We start from the raw sequence: 24104 nt of genomic DNA, 5'->3' as shown, positions 1-24104 counted from the left end.
AAAACTTCCAAAACTATGTTGAATAGTAATGGTGAAAGTGGGCACCCTTGTCTTGTTCCTGACTTTAGAGGAAATGCTTTCAATTTTTCACCATTGAGGATAATGTTTGCTGTGGGTTTGTCATATATAGCTTTGATTATGTTGAGGTATGTTCCTTCTATTCCTGCTTTATGGACAGTTTTTATCATAAATGGATGTTGAATTTTGTCAAAGGCTTTCTCTGCATCTATTGAGATAATCATATGGTTTTTATTTTTCAATTTGTTAATGTGGTGTATTACATTGATTGATTTGCGGATATTGAAGAATCCTTGCATCCCTGGGATAAAGCCCACTTGGTCATGGTGTATGATCTTTTTAATGTGTTGTTGGATTCTGATTGCTAGAATTTTGTTAAGGATTTTTGCATCTATGTTCATCAGTGATATTGGCCTGTAGTTTTCTTTTTTTGTGGCATCTTTGTCAGGTTTTGGTATTAGGGTGATGGTGGCCTCATAGAATGAGATTGGAAGTTTACCTTCCTCTGCAATTTTCTGGAAGAGTTTGAGCAGGATTGGTGTTAGCTCTTGTCTAAATTTTTGGTAGAATTCAGCTGTGAAGCCGTCTGGACCTGGGCTTTTGTTTGCTGGAAGATTTTTGATTACAGTTTCAATTTCTGTGCTTGTGATGGGTCTGTTAAGATTTTCTATTTCTTCCTGGCCGAGTTTTGGAAAGTTGTACTTTTCTAAGAATTTATCCATTTCTTCCACGTTGTCCATTTTATTGGCATATAATTGTTGATAGTAGTCTCTTATGATTCTTTGTATTTCTGTGTTGTCTGTTGTGATCTCTCCATTTTCATTTCTAATTTTATTGATTTGAGAGTTCTCCCTTTGTTTATTGATGAGTCTGGCTAATGGTTTGTCAATTTTATTTATCCTTTCAAAGAACCAGCTTTTGGTTTTGTTGATTTTTGCTATGGTCTCTTTTGTTTCTTTTGCATTTATTTCTGCTCTAATTTTTAAGATTTCTTTCCTTCTACTAACCCTGGGGTTCTTCGTTTCTTCCTTTTCTAGTTGCTTTAGGTGTAGAGTTAGGTTATTTATTTGACTTTTTTCTTGTTTCTTGAGGTGTGCCTGTATTGCTATGAACTTTCCCCTTAGGACTGATTTTACCATGTCCCACAGGTTTTGGGTTGTTGTGTTTTCATTTTCATTCATTTCTATGCAAATTTTGATTTCTTTTTTGATTTCTTCTGTGATTTGTTGGTTATTCAGCAGCATGTTGTTCAGCCTCCATATGTTGGATTTTTTAATAGTTTTTCTCTTGTAATTGAGATCTAATCTTACTGCATTGTGGTCAGAAAAGATGCTTGGAATGATTTCTATTTTTTTGAATTTACCAAGGCTAGATTTATGGCCCAGGATGTGATCTATCCTGGAGAAGGTTCCATGTGCGCTTGAGAAAAAGGTGAAATTCATTGTTTTGGGATGAAATGTCCTATAGATATCAATTAGGTCTAACTGGTCTATTGTATCATTTAAAGTTTGTGTTTCCTTGTTAATTTTCTGTTTAGTTGATCTATCCATAGGTGTGAGTGGGGTATTAAAGTCTCCCACTCTTATTGTGTTATTGTTAATTTCCCCTTTCATACTTGTTAGCATTTGTCTTACATACTGCGGTGCTCCCGTGTTGGGTGCATATATATTTATAATTGTTACATCTTCATCTTGGATTGATCCTTTGATCATTATGTAGTGACCTTCTTTGTCTCTTTTCACAGCCTTTGTTTTAAAGTATATTTTATCTGATATGAGTATTGCTACTCCTGCTTTCTTTTGGTACCTATTTGCATGGAAAATCTTTTTCCAGCCCTTCACTTTCAGTCTGTATGTGTCCCCTGTTCTGAGGTGGGTCTTGGTATGCAAGGAAAGAATACAGCGTTGTAGACATTTACTTTTGTAGCTCATTTTGTGTACTCATTTTCAGCCGATGATCAGTAATGTGAATCAGAGTACAGATCAAATCTCAGCAAGCAGACATGTCAATCTCTGAACTTAGAAGGATCACGCACTATCCTCTTTCACTTTCATCAAGAGGCTTTTGAGTTCCTCTTCACTTTCTGCCATAAGGGTGGTGTCATCTGCATATCTGAGGTTACTGATATATCTTCTGGCAATCTTGATTCCAGCTTGTGCTTCTTCCAGCCCACCGTTTCTCATGATGTACTCTGCATAGAAGTTAAATAAGCAGGGTGACAATATACAGCCTCGACGTACTCCTTTTCCTATTTGGAACCAGTCTGTTGTTCCATGTCCAGTTCTAACTGTTGTTTCCTGACCTGCATATAGGTTTCTCAAGAGGCAGATCAGGTGTTCTGGTATTCCCATCTCTTTCAGAATTTTCCACAGTTTATTGTGATCCACACAGTCAAAGGCTTTGGCATAGTCAATAAAGCAGAAATAGATGTTTTTCTGGAACTCTCTTGCCTTTTTGAAGATCCAATGGATGTTGGTAATTTGATATCTGGTTCCTCTGCCTTTTCTAAAACCAGCTTGAACATCAGGAAGTTCACGGTTCACGTACTGCTGAAGCCTGGCTTGCAGAATTTTGAGCATTACTTTACTAGCATGTGAGATGAGTGCAATTGTGTGGTAGTTTGAGCATTCTTTGGCATTGCCTTTCTTTGGGATTGGAATGAAAACTGACCTTTTCCAGTCCTGTGGGCACTGCTGAGTTTTCCAAATTTGCTGGCATATTGAGTGTAGCACTTTCACAGCATCATCTTTCAGAATTTGAAATAGCCCAACTGGAATTCCATCACCTCCACTGGCTTTGTTCGTAGTGATGCTTTCTAAGGCCCACTTGCCTTCACATTCCAGGATGTCTGGCTCTAGGTGAGTGATCACACCACCGTGATTATCTGGGTCATGAAGATCTTTTTTATACAGTTTTTCTGTGTATTCTGGCCACCTCTTCTTAATATCTTCTGCTTCTGTTAGGTCCATACCATTTCTGTCCTTTATCGAGCCCATCTTTGCATGAAATGTTCCTTTGGTATCTCTAACTTTCTTGAAGAGACCACTAGTCTTTCCCATCCTGTTGTTTTCCTCTATTTCTTTGTATTGATCACTGAGGAAGGCTTTCTTATCTCTCCTTGCTATTCTTTGGAACTCTGCATTCAGATGCTTATATCTTTCATTTTCTCCTTTGATTTTTGCTTCTCTTCCTTTCACAGCTATTTGTAAGGCCTCCCCAGACAGCCATTTTGCTTTTTTGCATTTCTTTTCCATGGGGATGGTCTTGATCCCTGTCTCCTGTACAATGTCACAAACCTCTGTCCATAGTTCATCAGGCACTCTGTCTATCAGATCTCGTCCCTTGAATCTATTTCTCACTTCCACTGTATAATCATAACGCATTTGATTTAGGTCATATCTGATGATCTAGTGGTTTTCCCCACTTTCTTCAATTTAAGTCTGAATATTGACTTAGTAATTAGGAAGCTGAATGTGTAAATCTTCTTCATTCATTGCTCCAATGGAAAACATTGCAGAAGTTGCAAGGGTGATTTTCCTTAGATAGAAGAGGCTCAAGAGTATTTGAGTTTACCATGAAGATATGTACTATATAACATGTTTCATATGAAATTGTATACAGATGATGTTATGTTTTAAGCTGTAATATTAGTAGCAATAAAATAAAATGAAAAGATTCTGGTTCAAAGGGTTCTGCCAATTTTGTAACCTTTTGGAAATATATTAATCTGTCTAGACCTCAGTAACCTCCTAAGTAAAATTGCACAGTTGAAGTAATGGTATCTGAAGATCCCTTGTAGCTCAGGAAACCCATGAACCTCTGATCCTCTTTCCCCTTGTGTTTTTCTAAGTGCTATTGAAATGATTTAGCTAAATCCTGAGTCAGAAGGTTTATCTCATTACATTTTTATTTAAGTTGAGGTGTATGTAGTTATAAAACCAGAGTACGACAGATGATGTTTCATAAGTTGTGTTATTTGCACAGCTGGTATTCCAGAAAAAGAAATCTCTTCAACTATGTTTATTTTCATCTGTGTTCACAGGAAGTTCAACACAATTGCCAGCTTCACAGAATATCATTTTGTGCAGATGATAAAACTGACAAGAGGATATTCACTTTCATATGCAAAGATTCCGAGTCAAATAAACATTTGTGCTATGTATTTGACAGCGAAAAGTGTGTAAGTATGCCAGATGTTTTAGGGTGGTTTGCTCTACTTTGTAAGCCAGGAATTGACTTGTTTCCAGCATTAGTAAAGTATTTAGAAATGAATAAGGTCTGCAAATACTTAACTTTACAAATAGATTCTTCCTGTCATGAGAATATGCTTCAGGATTTCATCCCTAAATAAATTTCACGTTAATGGAAACAAGCTTGCATGCAATTTTCTTTCCTTAGAATGTCATCCTTATGTCATATGTTTACCTGTCTTATAATCACTTGACTTGAAATTTTAAACTCAAATACAATTTAGTAATGTGCATATAATGCAAAGTATTTTTTCAGGAATGTCATGGATCTGATGAAAATAAATATTTTTTTTTGAAAATAAATATTTTAAACTGTAGGAAATGAAATTTGTATGGCTCTTCAAAAAAAATCTGATACTTTTAAACTCTGATTCTTGATTTTCATTATTCAGAAAACTTTTTATAATTAAATGTGATAGAATTGTGTGTATGTGTGTGTATGTGAGTGATTGAGCTTGGGAATATAATCTAAAGTTCTTAGCAAGTAAGCACAATTAGGATATTCCAAAGTTAAGCTCTCTGACAATTCTTTAATCATCTGGAATTCTTAAGGAAAACCCATATCTTGACTATATGCATAAGCTAATACTAATGATAACCTAGTCTGAGATCCTGTTATAAAATGTAGTATGTGAATTCCAAGCACACATTGTAGCCATTGATAGCTTTAAATGAGAAAGAACATTTAATCTCAACAGCAGGATTGCCTTAGACAGGAAGAAATTTAGTTTATTTATTGTTCATTTTATCATACTGTCAAAATAGAAGGGAATAATATTGTTATCACTATAATATATTTCTTTGATTTCAGTATGTGGGCTTCTTAAAAACACTTTTTTATCTGTCCATGTAACTCCTGCATCAGGTGGAAAATAGATACTCAATGAATTTTTTTTCCTTTAAAAAGGCTATGTGGATAAATTGACAAAAGGTAGAGCAAGTTATTATCTCTATCTTTTAAACTATAGTTCTTCAAGTACGCAAACTACTGTGCTAACCTATTTGGCATCATAATATGTTTTGAAAATTTGATGAATATTATGAAATATCTTGTCAGAATACTATCCTTATTTGTTTAAGACAATGTTATGTGAACTATATGGCATTTTGTATGAAATTAAAAAGTTCTATTTGAATGTATCCTATTGAATGAATGCCATATATTTAACATTCCCGGTGCTTCTTAACCATGATTACTTGCAGGTATTTTCTATGTGATTGAGAAGATTAAAGTTGATACTTGTTGAATATCTTCTACATGTAAGATATTATAACCTTTTACCACTTATGACAAACAGTAAATTAAATTGTCCTTCTTTCTTGCCTTACATATAGAAATAAACCTGCTTAGGATTTTTTGAAATATTCATAACCCAAGTCCTTTATAAATACTAGTCTTTTTATAATTTTGTCACATTTTACCTTTCTTTGATGTCCAAACTTGTTATGTGATTATTAACACAAACACTTGCCAGAATTCCCCATTGTTTTCAAAAGTACAAACTATATTTCTATCTAACCGTACTTTTTTAAATTGGTTTCCAAAATTTCACTTCCTTGACCCATTATTCCTCTCTTGATATAGCATATTAGCTCTCTTTTATCTTGAAGGTTGAACATATTTTCCTGAAGCCTGCACCAGTGGCTCACAACCATTAGTGTGTGTGATTTCTAAATCGTGATTGACAGCAGAGGCAAAAAATGCTTTCTGATATGATTCTAAATGAATATATAGAAAATATGTAGGGCAAGTATCTGTTGGATCATCGAAAAAGTGAGATATTTCCAGAAAAACATCTACTTCTGTTTTATTGACTATGCCAAAGCCTTTTACTGTGTGGATCACAACAAACTGGGGAAAATTCTACAAGAGATGGGAATACCAGACCACCTCACCTACCTCCTGAGAAATCTGTATGTAGGTCAAGAAGCAACAGTTAGAACTAGACATGGAAAAACAGACTGGTTCCAAATTGGGAAAGGAGTACGTCAAGGCTGTATATTGTCACCCTGCTTATTTAACTTATATGCAGAGTACATCATGAGAAACGCTGGACTGGAAGAAGCAGAAGCTGGAATCAAGATTGCCAGGAAAAATATCAATAATCTCAGATATGCAGATGACACCACCCTTATGGCAGAAAGTGAAGAGGAACTAAAGTGCCTCTTGATGAAAGTGAAAGAGGAGAGTGAAAAAGTTGGCTTAAAACTCAATATTCAGAAAACTAAGATCATGGCATCTGGGCCCATCACTTCATGGCAAATAGAGGGGAAATAATGGAAACAGTGACAGGCTATTTTGGGGGGGCTCCAAAATCACTGTAGATGGTGACTGCAGCCATGAAATTAAAAGGTGCTTGCTCTTTGGAAGAAAAGTTATGACCAACTTAGACAGCATATTAAAAAACAGAGACATTACTTTGCCAACAAAGATCTGTCTGGTCAAAGCTTTGGTTTTTCCAGTGGTCATGTATGGATGTGAGAGTTGGACTATAAAGAAAGCTGAGCACTGAAGTCTTGATGCTTTTGAACTGTGGTGTTGGAGAAGACTCTTGAGAGTCCCTTGGACTACAAGGAGATCCAACTAGTCCATTCTAAAGGAGATCAGTCCTGAATATTCATTGGTAGGACTGATGCTGAAGCTGAAACTCCAATACTTTGGCCACCTGTTGTGAAGAACTGACTTATGCGAAAACACCCTGATGCTGGGAAAGATTAAAGGCAAGAGGAGAAGAGGAGGACAGAGGATGAGACGGTTGGATGGTATCACTGACTCAATGGGCATGAGTTTGAGTAAACTCCAGGAGTTGGTGATAGGCAGGGAAGCCCGGCATGCTGCAGTCATGGGGTTGCAAAGTGTCAGACACGACTGAGTGAGCTGAAGTGAACTGAACTGAAGTCAACTATATTATGAAGAGAGAAAGTTAAAGGCATATAAATGGAGGTAAGGTTTCTACACCTTTCAAACTGGAAAAATGACAGCATTAGTAGACTGAGATAAGTTGTATAAATGTAATATGAATCTCGGAGCAACCACTAAAAATCGTATAAAATGGGATACATTTAAAAATACATTGGCCCAAGTGAATGTGTTAATATCAGATGAAATACACTTCAAAGTAAAGAAAATTACACAAAGGAGGCAATATTTAATAATAAAAGGCTCATACTACCAAGAAAACAGCAATCCTAAATTTGCATTGCCAAATCACAGAGCAGCAACATTAATGAAATAAAAACTGATAGAAATGAAAAGAAATATAGGGTCAATAGGCAAATACACAGTTATATTGACTATTTTACCACCACTTTTATTAAAATTAATGGAACAACTAGACAGGAAATCATCAAGAATATAGGATCATTCTACAGCATCATCAACTAATGGAATCAAACAACCAAGGGGAACTTCATTCAACAACAGCAGATTGCACATTGTTTTCAAGTGCCAAAGGCACATGTACCAAAATAGACTGTATCTGGGGCTGTAAGACAAATCCCAGAAGTGTAAAAGAGTAGAAATTATTAAGCAAGTGCTTTTCAACAACAAAGAAATCAATCTAAAAGTGAAGAACAGAAAGATTATATGAAGGGCTTCAAAAACTTGGAAGTTTTGTTTATCCATATGTCAAAAACGGTATCAAGTTTGTAAACACTCTGTAGGTCAAAGAGGAATCTTCAAAGAAAAAAATCTTAAATATGTGAACTATATAGAAATGAAATAGAACATATCAGTGTTTATGTGATACAGCTAAAGCAGTTCTGGGAAAGAAATTTATAGCAAGTTAATATATTTAAAAGCAGAACATTTCAAATCAGTAATCTAAGCTGCCAGCTCAAGTACTTAGAAAACAGATTATCAAATTAAAGGAAGCAGAAGGATGAAAATAAGAAAGAGAAGAGAAGAAAGTAATGAAATGGAAAAACAAAAACAATTGAGAAAATAAATGACACAAAGAGCCGTTTCCTTAAAAGATCATAAGAGTAACAAAATTTCAGTTAAGATTAGTAAAGCAAAAAAAAAAGAAACAAATTACCAGTATCAGACATTAAACAGGGATTTCAATGAAGAACCTCCAGATATAAAAAATATTAAGAGGATGCTAGATGTTCAAGCTGGTTTTAGAAAAGGAAGAGGAACCAGAGACCAAATTGCCAACATCTGCTGGATCATCGAAAAAGCACGAGAGTTCCAGAAAAACATCTATTTCTGCTTTATTGACTATGCTAAAGCCTTTGAAAGCATCACTACGAACAAAGCTAGTGGAGGTGATAGAATTCCAGTTGAGCTATTCCAAATCCTGAAAGATGATGCTGTGAAAGTGCTGCACTCAATATGCCAGCAAATTTGGAAAACTCAGCAGTGGCCACAGAACTGGAAAAGGTCAGTTTTCATTCCAATCCCAAAGAAAGGCAATGCCAAAGAATACTCAAACTACCGCACAATTGCACTCATCTCACACGCTAGTAAAGTAATGCTCAAAATTCTCCAAGCCAGGCTTCAGCAATACATGAACTGTGAACTTCCTGATGTTCAAGCTAGTTTTAGAAAAGGCAGCGGAACCAGAGATCAAATTGCCAACATCCACTGGATCGTGGAAAAAGCAAGAGAGTTCCAGAAAAACATCTATTTCTGCTTTATTGACTATGCCAAAGCCTTTGACTGTGTGGATCACAATAAACTGTGGAAAATTCTGAAAGAGATGGGAATACCAGACCACCTGATCTTCCTCTTGAGAAACCTATATACAGGTCAGGAAGCAACAGTTAGAACTGGACATGGAACAACAGACTGGTTCCAAATAGGAAAAGGAGTACGTCAAGGCTGTATATTGTCACCCTGTTTTTTTAACTTATATGCAGAGTACATCATGAGACACACTGGACTGAAAGAAACACAAGCTGGAATCAAGATTGCCGGGAGAAATATCAGTAACCTCAGATATGCAGATGACACCACCCTTATGGCAGAAAGTGAAGAGGAACTAAAAAGCCTCTTGATGAAAGTGAAAGTGGAGAGTGAAAAAGTTGGCTTACAGCTCAACATTCAGAAAACGAAGATCATGGCATCCAGTCCCATCACTTCATGGGAAATAGATGGGGAAACAGTGGAAACAGTGTCAGACTTTATTTTTTGGGGCTCCAAAATCACTGCAGATGGTGACTGCAGCCATGAAATTAAAAGACACTTACTCCTTGGAAGAAAAGTTATGACCAACCTAGATAGCATATTCAAAAGCAGAGACATTACTTCGCCAACAAATGTTCGTCTAGTCAAGGCTATGGTTTTTCCTGTGGTCATGTATGGATGTGAGAGTTGGACTGTGAAGAAGGCTGAGCACCGAAGAATTGATGCTTTTGAACTGTGGTGTTGGAGAAGACTCTTGAGAGTCCCTTGGACTGCAAGGAGATCCAACCAGTGCATTCTGAAGGAGATCAGCCCTGGGATTTCTTTGGAAGGAATGATGCTAAAGCTGAAACTCCAGTACTTTGGCCACCTCATGCAAAGAGTTAATTCATTGGAAAAGACCCTGATGCTGGGAGGGATTGGGGGCAAGAGGAGAAGGGGACGACAGAGGATGAGATGGCTAGATGGCATCACTGACTCGATGGACGTGCGTCTGAGTGAACTCCGGGAGTTGGTGAGGGACAGGGAGGCCTGTCGTGCTGCGATTCATGGGGTCGCAAAGAGTCGGACACAACTGAGCGACTGATCTGAACTGAACTGATAATCAGCTGTGTACACATAAATGTGACAACATAGAAGAATTAATTTCTCAGATACAAAAATGACTGACTACCTAATATTGGATAATTTGAATAGCCTTGTAACTATAAAGGAAATTGAATTTATAATTTCAAACTTACTAAAGTAGAAATCTCCCTACTCCTAGGTAGTTTTACTGAAAGAATCCATAAAATGCTTAAAGAGGAGTTAACATTGTTCTGCACAAGCTATTCCAAACAACAGAAGTGAGAGAACTCCTAAAATTCATTTTTATGAAAGTTTTATTTTTCAGACACAAAAGCAGGTAAAGATAGTGCAAAAAAAGGAAACTACAGACCAATTACCCTCAGGAATATGGATGCAAATATTTCTAACAGAATATTAAATATAATTCAGCAATATATAAAAGAATTATACACCAAGACCAAGTAGAGCTTGTTCCTGGGATGTAAGTCTAATTCAGCATCAAAAATCCAATAATATAATCAATCATATTAACAGGTTAATGAAGTATATGATCCAATCAACCAACATTTTAAAAAATATTTGAAAATAATCAACACCCATTCATGGTTAAAAATCTTAGAAAAATCAGAATAGAAGGAAACTTCTTTTACTTGTAGGATTTGGGTGTTTGTTTTTGCTATCTGATTCGTACGTATATAACCAAAATGTTTTTGTTCTAAACAGACAATTTAAAACCATTAAGAGTACGTCATTACTGTCATAAATTTGTAGATATGATTTTAGATGAATTTTAATAGTTTATATTACATAATGTTTATGGCAACAAGTAAATTATAATATAGAACATTGTGTTTCTTGTAAAGTTAATATCATTAATATTTAACATTATTAGTAGTAAAATAAATATAATTGATACAACTGAATCTAATATATGATGAGGAATTTTAGACTTATCAATTTTTCTCATAATTAAACCTGAGTATTACTGTACCCTTATAGCATATGTAAATGTATACATATATATATGAGAGGAGTCAGATATATGCAAAATCCATAACCTCCTGAATTACGCACAAATTATAGTTGCTACCTACATGAAGAATAGAGGGAGCCCAGATTAAGATTAAGAGCTAAAGGAAGCTTTAGATCTATATGTTATGCTCAGAGACTTTAATATTGGTTATACATATATTCTGGGAATTAAAGGAAAAAGAACATAGTAATAAGAAAACAAATGAAAATTTTAGCATAGAAACAACAAATGCTAAAATAATTCAATGTTTAGGTAAAATAGCTTAAAAAAATAGATAGGCTTAACATCAGGTTTGGGATGGCAGGAAAAAATGGTCAGTAACCTAGAAGATAGATGAGAGAAATTATCCAATTAAATGAACAGAGAAAATAAATGATAGTAATATTGAATGACAGAGCCATAATCACCTCTAGGAAAAAATAGAGTGTTCTAACATGTGTGAAATCAAAATCATAAGAAGACAGCAGAGAGAAAGTAAGACAGCAAAGAAAGTCCTGGCTGAAGAATTCCCAAATGTGGTGAAAATTGTCAACCTACAGATTTGAGAGACTTCAAGCTGAATCAGTTATAAAGAAAACCACTTGTAGTTATATCACAATCTACAAGAGAGAGTAAGAGAGTGAGAGAATGATTAAGGGAATAAATGAATCTTGAAAGCATCCATAAAAAGAATTAGACATATTATATCTTTACATAGAGAAAGGAAAAAAAAAACAATATGAATGGCAGCTGACTTTTCATTAGTATCAGTAAAGGTCAGAGGAGACTATGACAATATCTTTCAAGCATAAAGTAAAAGATGTTGTAAGAGAATTTTGCACTTGTTGAAGTCTCAAAATTTAAATCAAAATATTTTTAAATCAATGAAACTACAGTGACTCACCACCAGCGAACTGTGCTTCAAGATATGCTAAAGGAGATTCTTTAATCTGAAGGGAAATGACACAAAAAGTAAATTCAAATGTGCAAAAGAATAAACAAAAAATAAACCCTAGAAAAACTGTGACTAAATGTCACTCTTTTTTAAAACAGAACTGTTGAAAGCAAAATTGTAGCACTGTGTCAGGTCGTTGCAGCATGATGTTAACATGTGAGAGTACTAGTACAAAGGCTGCGCGCTATGGGACTTAATGGATTTACACGAGTCCAAGGCTGTTGTTATTCATGTGAAGTAATGCACATTAACTCCAAACAGATTGCTCTGCTGACTTAAAGATGTGTATTGTTATCACTAGAGCAATCCACTAAAAAGTAATTCAAACGTGTATAGTTAAAAGCCTATAGAGACAATAAAATGGAAAACTATTTTTTTTATGAAAAGCAGGCAAAGAATAGAAATGGAGAAGTAGATGGACCAAGTAGAAAATAAAGAGCGATGTAAATATACAGACTAAATACACCAATCAAAGGCTGAGATTATCAGGCAGGATCTTTAAAACATACAACTGTTTGATCTCTAGAAGACACCCATTTTAGATATAAAATGATGTGTGTGTGCCCAGTCGCTCAGTGACTGACTCTTTGCGACCCCATGGACTGTAGCCCATCAGTCTCCTCCGTCCATGGGATTTCCCAGGCAAGAACACTGGAGTGGGTTGCCATTTCCTCCTCCAGGGGACCTTCCCCATGCAAAAATTAAACCCGTGTCTCTTGAGTCGGCTACACTGGCAGGTGGATGCACTACCACTAGTGCCAAATATAGGTAAAAAACAGAAGACCGAATAAACATATGCAGTGCAAACCTGAAGTGTGTGGGAGTTGGTGTGGCTATACTCACGTCATAAAGGTGATTTCAAGGCAAGAATATTATCAGGCATCAAGAGAGACAACCCACAGTGATTAAAAAACCAATGTGTTTCATTTAATAACATTGCTTTTTAAGAAATAAAGCAAAAAAGTTAATAATTACAAGAATAAAAAGACAAATTGACATCCGTAGTCATCGATCTTAATGCCATTTTTAGCAATTGACAGAGCAAATAGAAAAAAATAAATAAAGCTACAAAAAATGAAAAAAAAATGTTATCCACCAATTTGATCTAAGTGACATGAATAAAACACTATCCCAAACAACAACAGAGTATACTTTCTTTCGAGTGTAAGAAGAATATTTACCAGAGAAGGCAATGGCACCCCACTCCAGTACTCTTGCCTGGAAAATCCCAAGGACAGTGGAGCCTGGTAGGCTGCGGTCCATGGGGTCGCTAAGAGTCAGACATGACTGAGCGACTTCACTTTCACTTTTCACTTTCATGCACTGGAGAAGGAAATGGCAACCCACTCCAGTGTTCTTGCCTGGAGAATCCCAGGGATGGGGCAGCCTGGTGGGCTGCCGTGTATGGGGTCGCACAGAGTCGGACACGACTGCAGCGACTTAGCAGCAGCAGCAGCAGAATATTTACAAAGATGCATAATATCTTGTACCATACTATAAGACAATGAATTTCAAAATTGAAAATATTGCAAAGTATATTCTCTGGCCACAAACTGTCAAAATGTTTTAAATCAAACACTCTGCATAACAGTAGCTCCAAAAAAAGTCTCAAGGGATACTAGATTATTTTTATCTGAATAGCAACAAAATTGGAGAAGGAAATGGCAATCCACTCCAGTGTTCTTGCCTGGAGAATCCCAGGGACAGGGGATCCTGGTAGGCTGCCGTCTCTGGGGCCGCACAGAGTCAGACACGACTGAAGCGACTTAGCAGCAGCAGCGGCAGCAGCAGCAACAAAATATGACACATCCAAATTAGTAAAAATTGGTAAAAAAAAAACAAAAACAGTTAAAGGGATATTTATAACTTTTTCTATGAGAAAAGATAAAATGATTAAAAATAATCTCTTGACCTACAGAAGTTAGATGAAAAAATAAGTAATAATAAAGAATAGAATCCATGATGTTGAAAACAGAAAACAGTAAAGAACACTGATAAAGTCAAAAGTTGTTTCTTTGATAAGGATAATAAAATTAGCAATCCTTTAAAAAGACAGATCTAGGACAAAAATAAGAGAAAGGACAAATTACCAATTTCAGAAACAAAAAATTTAAGTGCAGATCCTACAGTCTTTAAAAGAATAGAAAGAAAGGATAGAGAGAAATATTATGTAACTATTATGCCAGTAAATTTAGCATGTAAGATAAAACTGATGAATATTTGAAAAACTTGATTTACTGAAACTGAAGAAATAACAAATCTGAATATATATATAATGAAATATTTTTTTAAAAATCTCTTGACAAGTAAAATATAAGAGCCAATTAGTTTAACTAAGTTCTATATAAAAAAAAATTATCACATAGATGCAAAAAAGCACAAGATTCAATCCAATTGATGATAAAATTCATAATAGCCTAGGATTAGAAGGGACATTTCTTATTCCAGTAAGGATGTTAAAAATCCTATGAATGACATCAAAATAAATGGTGAATTATTGAATGCTTTCCCTTGAGACTGGAAACAGGATAAGTGCTTATTCTAACTACGGCTGTTTAGTTTAGCATGATATTAGATGTCTTATCTGGTTAATAGGAAAAGAAACAGAAGGTATAAATACTGGGAAAAAGAGAAGTAAAACTATCCCTTTCACATATATAATTTTTTACAAAAAAAAAAAGTCCCATGAAATCTACAAATTACTATTACTATGAAACAATTTTAGTCAGAGGATACAGGTTAATAAACAAGAATTAATTGTTTCTGTCTATCCAAATCAAAGATTGAGGGCAGGAGGAGAAGGGGATGACAGAGGATGAGATGGTTGGATGTGTTCACTGACTCGATGGACATGAGTTTGGGTGGACTGCAGGAGTTGGTGATGGACAGGGAGGCCTGGCATGCTGAGGCTCATTGGGTTGCAAAGAGCTGGACACAACTGAGCGACTGAATTGAACTGATCCAAATCCTAAAAGCTAAGATCATGGCATCCAGTCCCATCACTCTGCTGACAAAGGCCCATATAGTCAAAGCTATGATTATTTTCAGTAGTCATGTACAGATGTGAGTGTTGGACCATCAAGAAGGCTGAGCACTGAAAAATTAATGCTTTCAAATTGTGGTGCTGAAGAACACTCTGGAGAGTCCCTTGGACAGCACAGAGATCAAACCAGTCAATCCTAAAGGAAACCAACCTTGAATATTCATTGGAAGGACTGATGCTGAAACTCCAATATTTTGGTCACCTGATGCAAAGAGCTAACTCACTAGAAAAGACCCTGATGCTGGGAAAGATTGAGGGCAGGAGGAGAAGTGGAATGACAGAGGATAAGATGGTTGGATAGCATCATCGATTCAATGGACATGAATTTGAGCAAACTTTGTGAGATACTCAAGGACAGACAAGCCTAGTGTGCTACAGTCCATGGGATTGCAGAGTCGGACATGACTTAGTGACTGAACAACAACTAGAGAAAAATCTACTTACTGTAGCACTGCTTGCATACTAAGTTGCTTCAGTCGTAGCAACCCTGTGGACTTTAGCCTACCAGGCTCTTCTGTCCATGGGAATCTCTAGGCAAGAATACTGGACTGGGTTGCCATGAGCTTCTCCAGGGGATCTTCCAGACCCAGGGATCGAACAGATGTGTCTTAAGTCTCCTGCTTGGCAGGCAGGTTCTTTACCACAAGTGCCACCTGGGAAGCCCCCACTATAGCATTACCAAACATGAAATATTTAGAATTAATTAAAGAAGATATGCTGAAATCAACAAAATATTGCAGAAACTAAAGAAGACCTAAAATAATGGGAGAGAGATACCATATTAATAGGTTTGAAGGCTTAATTTAGTTAAATGGTCAATTTCAACAAATTGACCTATCTATTCAGTACAATTCTTGTGAATATCACAATGGGAATTTTGGTAGAAATAGAAAAGTTATTTTTAATATGGTAATAGAAAACAGTGTAGACAGAAAAATTATTCTTGGAAGAAAAGACCAAAGTTGAAAGACACATTCTACCTGATTTCACAATGTATTTCAAAGAAACCGTTTCCAGAATCAGGTAATATTAGTGTGAAGGTGAAGTCACTCAGCCATGTCCAACTCATTGTGACCACATGAAATGTATGGACCCCATGGACCAGGCTCCACCATCCATGGGATTTTCCAGGCAAGAATACTGGAGTGGGTTGCCACTTTCTTCTCCAGGGGATCTTCCTGACCCAGGGATTGAACCCAGGTATCCTGATATTAATGTAATCACAGATAAATAATAAACAAACTCTATTGTAGAAAACCGAAGTATCTACACATATGTGGTCAATTGATTTTTCCATAAATGTGAGAAGACAATTTAATGGAAAAAAGGTGTCTGACAAATGCTATTGAAACAACTAGCTAAATATATTAACAAATAATACTTAGCAGCTAATTCCTGCTTATGCTACATAAAAATACTTTACAATGAATTATAAATATAAAATTAGAAGCTTTTATAGACTGCTACAAAAATTTCTTTAAACATAGGAGAATCTCTCTATGAACTTTGAATAGACAGTGATGTCTAGAAATGACCCCCAAAGCACTAAACATAATAGAACAAAAAATAATACATGGGCCTTAATCAATAAATGTTTTCTATTAATATATAAACAGAATTATAAAGTGTAATGGCAAGTCACATACATGAATCTGAAAAAGGATTTGTATTCAGAATTTATAAAGAACTAAATATCAAGAATAAAAAGACAGAAAAAAACTTTAAAAAAAATGGGCATGAGACCATGCTCTACAGGGAGTTCATTGTGAACATATAACAAAGGCTAATGATTACATGAAACTGGGCTAATATAATTGTTCAACAGGGAAATTCAGATTAAATGCATTGTGTTAACTGGGAGAAAAATCAAAAAAAGAGGGGATATATGTATTCATATAACTGATTCGCTTTGCTGTACAGTAGAAACTAACACAACATTGTAAAGCAACTAAACTCCAATAAAAAAAATTAAAAATAAGCTCATTGTTATAGCATTACTCATTCAGTAAGATGACTAAATTGAAAAGATGTCAGTATCTGATACTGATGAGAATGTGGAGCAAATACAACACTCTTACTGCTGGTGGGAATATAAGATGGTAATACTACTTTGGAAAGCAGTTTGGGAGTTTCTTATAGTGTTAAACTGAGAAGGCAATGACATCCCACTCCAGTACTCTTGCCTGGAAAGTCCCATGGACAGAGGAGCCTGGTGGGCTACAGTCCATGGGGTCGCTAAGAGTCAGACACAACTGAGCGACCTCTCACTTTTCACTTTCACGCATTGGAGAAGGAAATGGCAACCCACTCCACAGTGTTCTTGCCTGGAAAATCCCAGGGATGGGGGAGCCTGGTGGGCTGCCGTCTCTGGGGTCACACAGAGTCGGATACGACTGAAGTGACTTAGCAGCAGTAGCAGCAGCATAGTGTTAAATGTAGACATATCCTATGATTTATTAATTTCTTTCTAGATATTTGAGAAGAAAATGGCAACCCATTCCAGTATTCTTGTCTGGAAAATCCCATGGACAGAGGAGCCTGGTAGGCTTTAGTCCATGGAGTCGCGAAAAGTCGGACATGAATGAGCGACTTCACTTTCACTTTCTTCTAGATATTTACCCAGAAATATAAAAACATATGTCCACAAAAAGATTTTACAGGAATATTTGTAACATCTTTATTTGTAACTCAGAACTGAAAACATCACAAACTTCACTTGACAGACAAATGAAAAAACAATTTGAGATATATTCACTGGTTGGAAAGTAATCAGCAATAAATCACAAATATAAGATCTGAGAAACTAAAGAAGACAAATATAAAAGAATATATAGGATGGCCCACTTTTATAGATACAAAGACAGACAAACTGATCTGTGGTGATAGAAATTAGAGCAACAGTTACCTGGAAGAAATGTGATTTGACTAGAAGTACGTATAGGAGATGCTTCCCAGGTGCCTCAGTCTACCTGCAGTGTAGAAGACACAAAAGACACAGGTTTGATTCCTGGGTCGGGAAGATCCCCTGGAAGAGAGCACAGCAACCCACTCCACTATTCTTGCCTGGAGAATCCCATGGACAAGAGGAGCCTGGTGGGCTACAGTCCATAGCATTGGACAGAGTTGGACATGACTGAAGTGACTAAGTACTCATGCATAGGTATAGAAGAGCTTTCAAGGATGTTAGAGATCTTCTATATTTCTAATGATATGGTGGTTTTATAGGTATGTGCATTTTTTTCAAAACACATCTGGTTGTATAATTGTGGTCTGTGCATTTAAATGTATATATTTCATCCCCTACCCTCAAAAGAGTGAGGCTTGTAGACTCAGATATTCTGAATCTGAATCCAAGGTCTCCTCTAACTAACTATGAGCCTTTAGACAAGTTACACAAAGAATTGCAGTTGCATAAGTATTGAGGGGATAATAGTAATCCCCACCTCACAAAGTCATGAAAACCCATGGAGGTAATATATGGTGAACATTTACCAGGGAGTTAAATGCCATCTACAAGGGCTTCACTTATAGCTCAGTTGGTAAAGAATCTGCCTGCAGTGCAGGAGACCTGGGTTCAATCACTGGGTCGGGAAGATCCCCTGGAGAAGGAAATGGAAACCCACTCCAGTATCCTTACCTGAAAAATCCCATGGACAGAGAAGCCTGGTGGACTGCAGTCCATGGAGTTGCAAACAGTTAGACACAACTGAGCAACTGACACTAAATGCCATCTCATTTCACAGTTGTACACATATCACATGCAAGCAAGGTAATGCTCAAAATCCTTCAAGGTAAGCTTCAAAAGTGTGTGAACCAAGAACTTCCAGATGTGCAAGCTGGGTTTAGACAAGGCAGAGGAACCAGAGGTCAAATTACCAACATCTGTTGGATCATCGAAAAGCAAGAGAATTCCAGAAAACCATCTACCTCTGCTATATTGACTATGCTAAAGCTTTCAGCTGTGTGAATCACTACAAACTGTAGAAAATTTTTAAGAGATGGGAATACCAGAGCGCCTTACCTGCCTCCTGAGAAGTCTGTATGCAGGCCAAGAAGCAACAGTTAGAACCTGACATGGAACAACAGACTGGTTCCAAATTGGGAAAGGAGTGCATCAAGGCTGTGTATTGTCACCCTGCTTAGTTAACTTACATACAGAGTACATCATGAGAAATGCTGGGCTGGATGAAGCACAAGCTGGAATCAAGATTGCTGGGAAAAATATCCATAACCTCAGATATGCAGATGACACTACCCTTATGGCCTAAAGTGAAGAGGAACTAAAGAGCCTCTTGATGAAAGTGAAAAAGGAGAGTGAAAAAGCTGACTTAAAACTCAACATTTAAAAAATAAAAATCATGCCATCTGGTCCCATCATTTTGTGGCAAATAAATGAGGAAACAATGGAGACTGTGACAGACTATATATTCTTGGGCTCCAAAATCACTGCAGATGGTTACTACAGCCATGAAATTAAAAGACACTTGCTCCTTGGAAGAAAAACTATAATAAACCTAGACAGCATATTAAAAAGCAGAGACATTACTTTGCTGACAAAGGTCTGTCTAGTCAAAGCTTGTTTTTTCCAGTAGTCGCATGTGGATGTGCGAGTTGGAACGTAAAGAAGGCTGAGCGCCAAAGAATTGATGCTTTTGAACTGTGGTGTTGCAGAAGACTCCTGAGAGTCCCTTGGACTGCAAGGAGATCTAATAGTCTATCCTAAAGGAAATCAGTCCTGAGTATTCATTGGAAGGACTGATGCTGAAGCTGAAGCTCCAGTGCTTTGGCCACCTGATGCAAAGAGCTGACTCATTTAAAAAGACCCTGATGCTGGGAAAGATTGAGGGCAGGAGGAGAAGGTGACGACAGAGGGTGAGATGGTTGGATGGCATCAGTGATTCAATGGGCATGAGTTTTTGCAACTCTGGGAGATGGTGAACAACAGGTAAAGTTGATGTGGTGCGGTCCATGGGGTTGCAAAGTCGGACACTACTGAGCAACTGACCAACAACAAAAATGCCATCTTAATTAAAAATATATGTCATACCCTAAAAAGTGAATGTGGTTTTTAAAAATCATTATTGTAAACAACCAATAATGAAGTCAGATATTATTGGTGATGAATCAACCATGTTATTTAAATAATTCTCTGTCTTATACACCTTGAGTATTTGAGGAAAACACATTGTCTTATTAAGAAGATACATTAAGCTCATTTTAATTTATTCAGTATTATATAGTATTCTTCCTTTTCCATTTCTTTTTTTTTTTTTTTTAATTTTATTTTATTTTTAAACTTTACATAACTGTATTACATTTGCCAAATATCAAAATGAATCCGCCACAGGTTTACATGTGTTCCCCATCCTGAACCCTCCTCCCTCCTCCCTCCCCATTCCATCCCTCTGGGTCGTCCCAGTGCACCAGCCCCAAGCATCCAGTATCGTGCATCGAACCTGGCGGCAACTCATTTCATACATGATATTTTACATGTTTCAATGCCATTCTCCCAAATCTTCCCACCCTCTCCCTCTCCCACAGAGTCCATAAGACTGTTCTATACATCAGTGTCTCTTTTGCTGTCTCGTACACAGGGTTATTGTTACCATCTTTCTAAATTCCATATATATGCATTAGTATACTGTATTGGTGTTTTTGTTTCTGGCTTACTTCACTCTGTATAATAGGCTCCAGTTTCATCCACCTCATTAGAACTGATTCAAATGTATTCTTTTTAATGGCTGAATAATACTCCATTGTGTATATGTTAGTATTCTTTAACATAGCTTATTTTCCATCTTTTTCGTAAGACAGTCCTCTTATATAAGTATAGGCATATATTTTGCATTTTTTAATTCACCATGTTCAACTCTATAACATTTTTTTATGTTTAACAGCCTTTGTAAATGAATAGCGAACTACAAAAATAACAATGTCTTAATTAAGTAAGCTTCATTTATAAAACATTTTTAATTTAGATTGCATATAGAATATAGCAAAATTTTAAGATTTGTAGTAGATTAGTAAAAGCAGGGTATTTACAAGATTTAATATTGCTACCAGTTGTTATGTCATCTGGAGTTCTCACCATTAAATATGAAGTATTTGTGATGCATTAAATCAATTAATGCCTTTACCAAATTTTTTTATAATGTTAATTAAATAAATATTTATTTAGTGTTTACACTGTTCCCACTAAGACATTGTGATATCAGGTGAAATATCATTGGGAAAAAAATGAACTAGTAGACTTAACTATCTGGGGCAGTTCCTAGTAAATAGGCCAGAGGTAATTGTTTTATGAGGCCAAATTCAGATGACAGACAGTTTTTCAGTCAGCACTGTGTTTTAAAAATTTTGTTTACTACCACTTAAAAATTTCCATATGAAAATTCAGATTTCTGGCCTCATCTCACATATTTAAAATTGACAACTCTGGGCTGGAATTGCTCATTTCCAACAATTAACGGGAACTGAATAGCAGCTGCTCCCTTTAGAGCAGGCATACCTCAGGTTTTCCACAGACACCACCCAGCCAACCTCATTCAAGGTACCTTCCAGGTTTAACAAACCCTCTTCACTAGGAAAACAAAACAAGTAGCAAAGCTACAAGAAAAACTGCCGTTGGCACTGTGCTTTCATTTAATAGGCACTAAATATTTGAGGAAAGGAGAAAAACAAACTAGTAGGGGAAATGCTGTGATAAAAGAGATGAGAATCTGGATAGGACTCTTGCTTCAAACTTCAACAGCTATTCATTTAATATCCAAAACACTTCTCTTTTATGTCATGCATGGTTAGGCTTTGAATGATTATGTTAGCATAGATTACTTTTGCTCATTTACTACACTTCTGCGCCTAGACATTGCCCTTTTGAAATATGTCATGTTAATGTTTTTCTTGATTCAAAAAATGTTCTAACAGATTATTATTAAACTGCAAATCTTCTTTGTTTGGTTTGTACAAAGGCTGAAGAGATAACATTAACAATCGGCCAAGCATTTGACCTGGCATACAGGAAATTTCTAGAATCTGGAGGAAAAGATGTTGAAACAAGAAAACAGATTGCAGGGTTACAGAAAAGAGTGAGTAAACTAAGCTTGTCATTTTGCATTTATATGATGTAAGTACAGGGAAACTTGCATACCATCAAACAAATTTAGAAGCCCTGCCATTCAATTTCCCCCACACTGATTGGAACTGCTTTCACTGTGTTCCTATAATTTTTTCGTTCCTGATCCCCTGCACAGTTTTTAACCATTTTATATTGAATTCCCACAAGAACTTAGTGTTCTCATGTGACTTTGTTTCACTTCCTGATGCTTCTCATGGGGATCAGAGCAGCAGAAGCAGCAGATGCTGGGTAAGTGGTTTCCCATGCAGATCAGATTCCTTTATAATTAAATTACACCCTTTCTCCACTCTCTTCAAAATCATCATAAGCAAGTTTCACTGTCTTGCGGTTATACTCCACGATTATGGGTACAGCTTGCATAGCACTACAGGAAAACACAGAGGTATTAGGAACGTGAAATTTGCACACACGTAAAAACATATTTTAAATTTAATAGTATGTCTTTCCAGTGACCTTGAATTCTATGATATAGCTCAAGCTTTATAAAATAAATTTCACCCAATGCACAAAAAAATACATTAAAAGTTTAAATAAGGTGAAATCCTATTCATTAATGTAGCCAATTTAACAGCCAATATTTTTCAAGAATACATGTCTGAAGATTGTTCAATAATCATTTACTTTTTAGATTCAAGACTTAGAAACAGAAAATATGGAACTTAAAAACAAAGTACAAGATTTGCAAAACCAGTTAAGAATAACCCAAGTATCAACACCTCCAGTAAGTATATAGAATACATGCATGGTTTTCCTTAAAGAAACATGATTTCATGATAATAAATCATGTCTGGATCATCAGCTCTTCAATAGTTCAAATATTAATAATATTCTGAAATCAGTCGTTTTAAACTAAACCTAGGTAGAGATAAAAGGTGCTAAATAAGATTAATTTAAAAGTTAAAATTACCTAGGTAGCTCAGATCAGAGTTGTTTTTCCATGCTGCTCTTTTCTCTAGAATAATTCAGCCCTCTATTTGATTTTTTCCTCTTTCTTTCATTTCAATTGATTACTATTTACTGAAGCTAGATTTAATGACCCAAGCCAATCTACCCTTGGAGTTCTAAACTTCATTATAGAAGCTGGACTCTTGACAAGATCGAATTGGTTTCTCATATTATATAGCAAGGGCTCCTACTGTGAGTGACACAGTTATATTTCACACACAAAAACCAGTGAAAGTCTATGCAGATAACACTCCATACATTTATAGTTAAATTATTTATTTTTGGTTTAGCATACATTTGAAATCATTTTCTCATCTTAATGTATGATGCCATTATTTTCTGATTTGGTTAAAGGAATTTTTTGGAGGGAGATAGATAGAATTTAAAACAGTTGATACTTTCTGTAGGCAAAATATACTTGAGAATCTTATTTTCTTTTAGAGTTATGTGTATTGATATTCTCCATTAAAGTATATATTATATTTTGCATTTAGAAATTTTCATATATATAACTTTTGGTATGATACTATGAATTGAAACTCAACTATGGCATTTACAAACCGCTGGAAAGAATTTTCTGCTGCAGATTTTCATTTGCAAGTCAATTTCGGTTGTCCTTAGGCAAACTCTTTATATATATATATATACACACGATTAATGCTATCTAGAATTGCTACTAGAATATTTCACTTAAAGGAAATCAACCATGAATATTCATTGGAAAAACTGATGCTGAAACTGAAGCTCTAATACTTTGGCCACGCTGATGTGAAGAGTCAATTCACCGGAAAAGACCCTGCTGTTGGGAAAGATTGAAGGCAGGAGGAGAAGGGGGGTTACAGAGGATGAGATGGTTAGATAGCATCACTGACTCAATGGACATGAATTTGAGCAAACTCCAGGAGATAGGGAAAGACAGGGAAGCCTAGCATGCTGTTGTTCATGGGGTCACAAAGAGTCAGACATGACTCCCTGACTAAACAACAACACTAGAGTCTATTTCACCAGTTCATTGCCATGAAGAATGCCTCTATAAGAAGTTTTAAATTTG

At 36.0% G+C, this 24104-nt stretch overlaps 1 protein-coding gene across 4 annotated transcripts in view; it reads left to right on the top strand.

Moving 5' to 3' along the window:
* Nucleotides 1-24104, top strand: part of GULP1 (GULP PTB domain containing engulfment adaptor 1) — a 340099-nt gene that overhangs the window by 284274 nt on the left and 31721 nt on the right. For all 4 annotated transcript variants that reach the window (XM_044932616.2, XM_044932614.2, XM_025273621.3 and 1 more), the window contains 3 exons: nucleotides 4061-4198; nucleotides 21942-22058; nucleotides 22737-22829. In XM_044932616.2, the coding sequence (XP_044788551.2) occupies nucleotides 4061-4198; nucleotides 21942-22058; nucleotides 22737-22829 (348 nt within the window). The remainder of the gene's footprint in view (nucleotides 1-4060; nucleotides 4199-21941; nucleotides 22059-22736; nucleotides 22830-24104) is intronic.

Source organism: Bubalus bubalis, chromosome 2 (assembly GCF_019923935.1).
Source record: "Bubalus bubalis isolate 160015118507 breed Murrah chromosome 2, NDDB_SH_1, whole genome shotgun sequence".
Lineage (NCBI taxonomy): Eukaryota > Metazoa > Chordata > Mammalia > Artiodactyla > Bovidae > Bubalus > Bubalus bubalis.
This window is presented reverse-complemented; position numbering and strand designations above follow the sequence as displayed.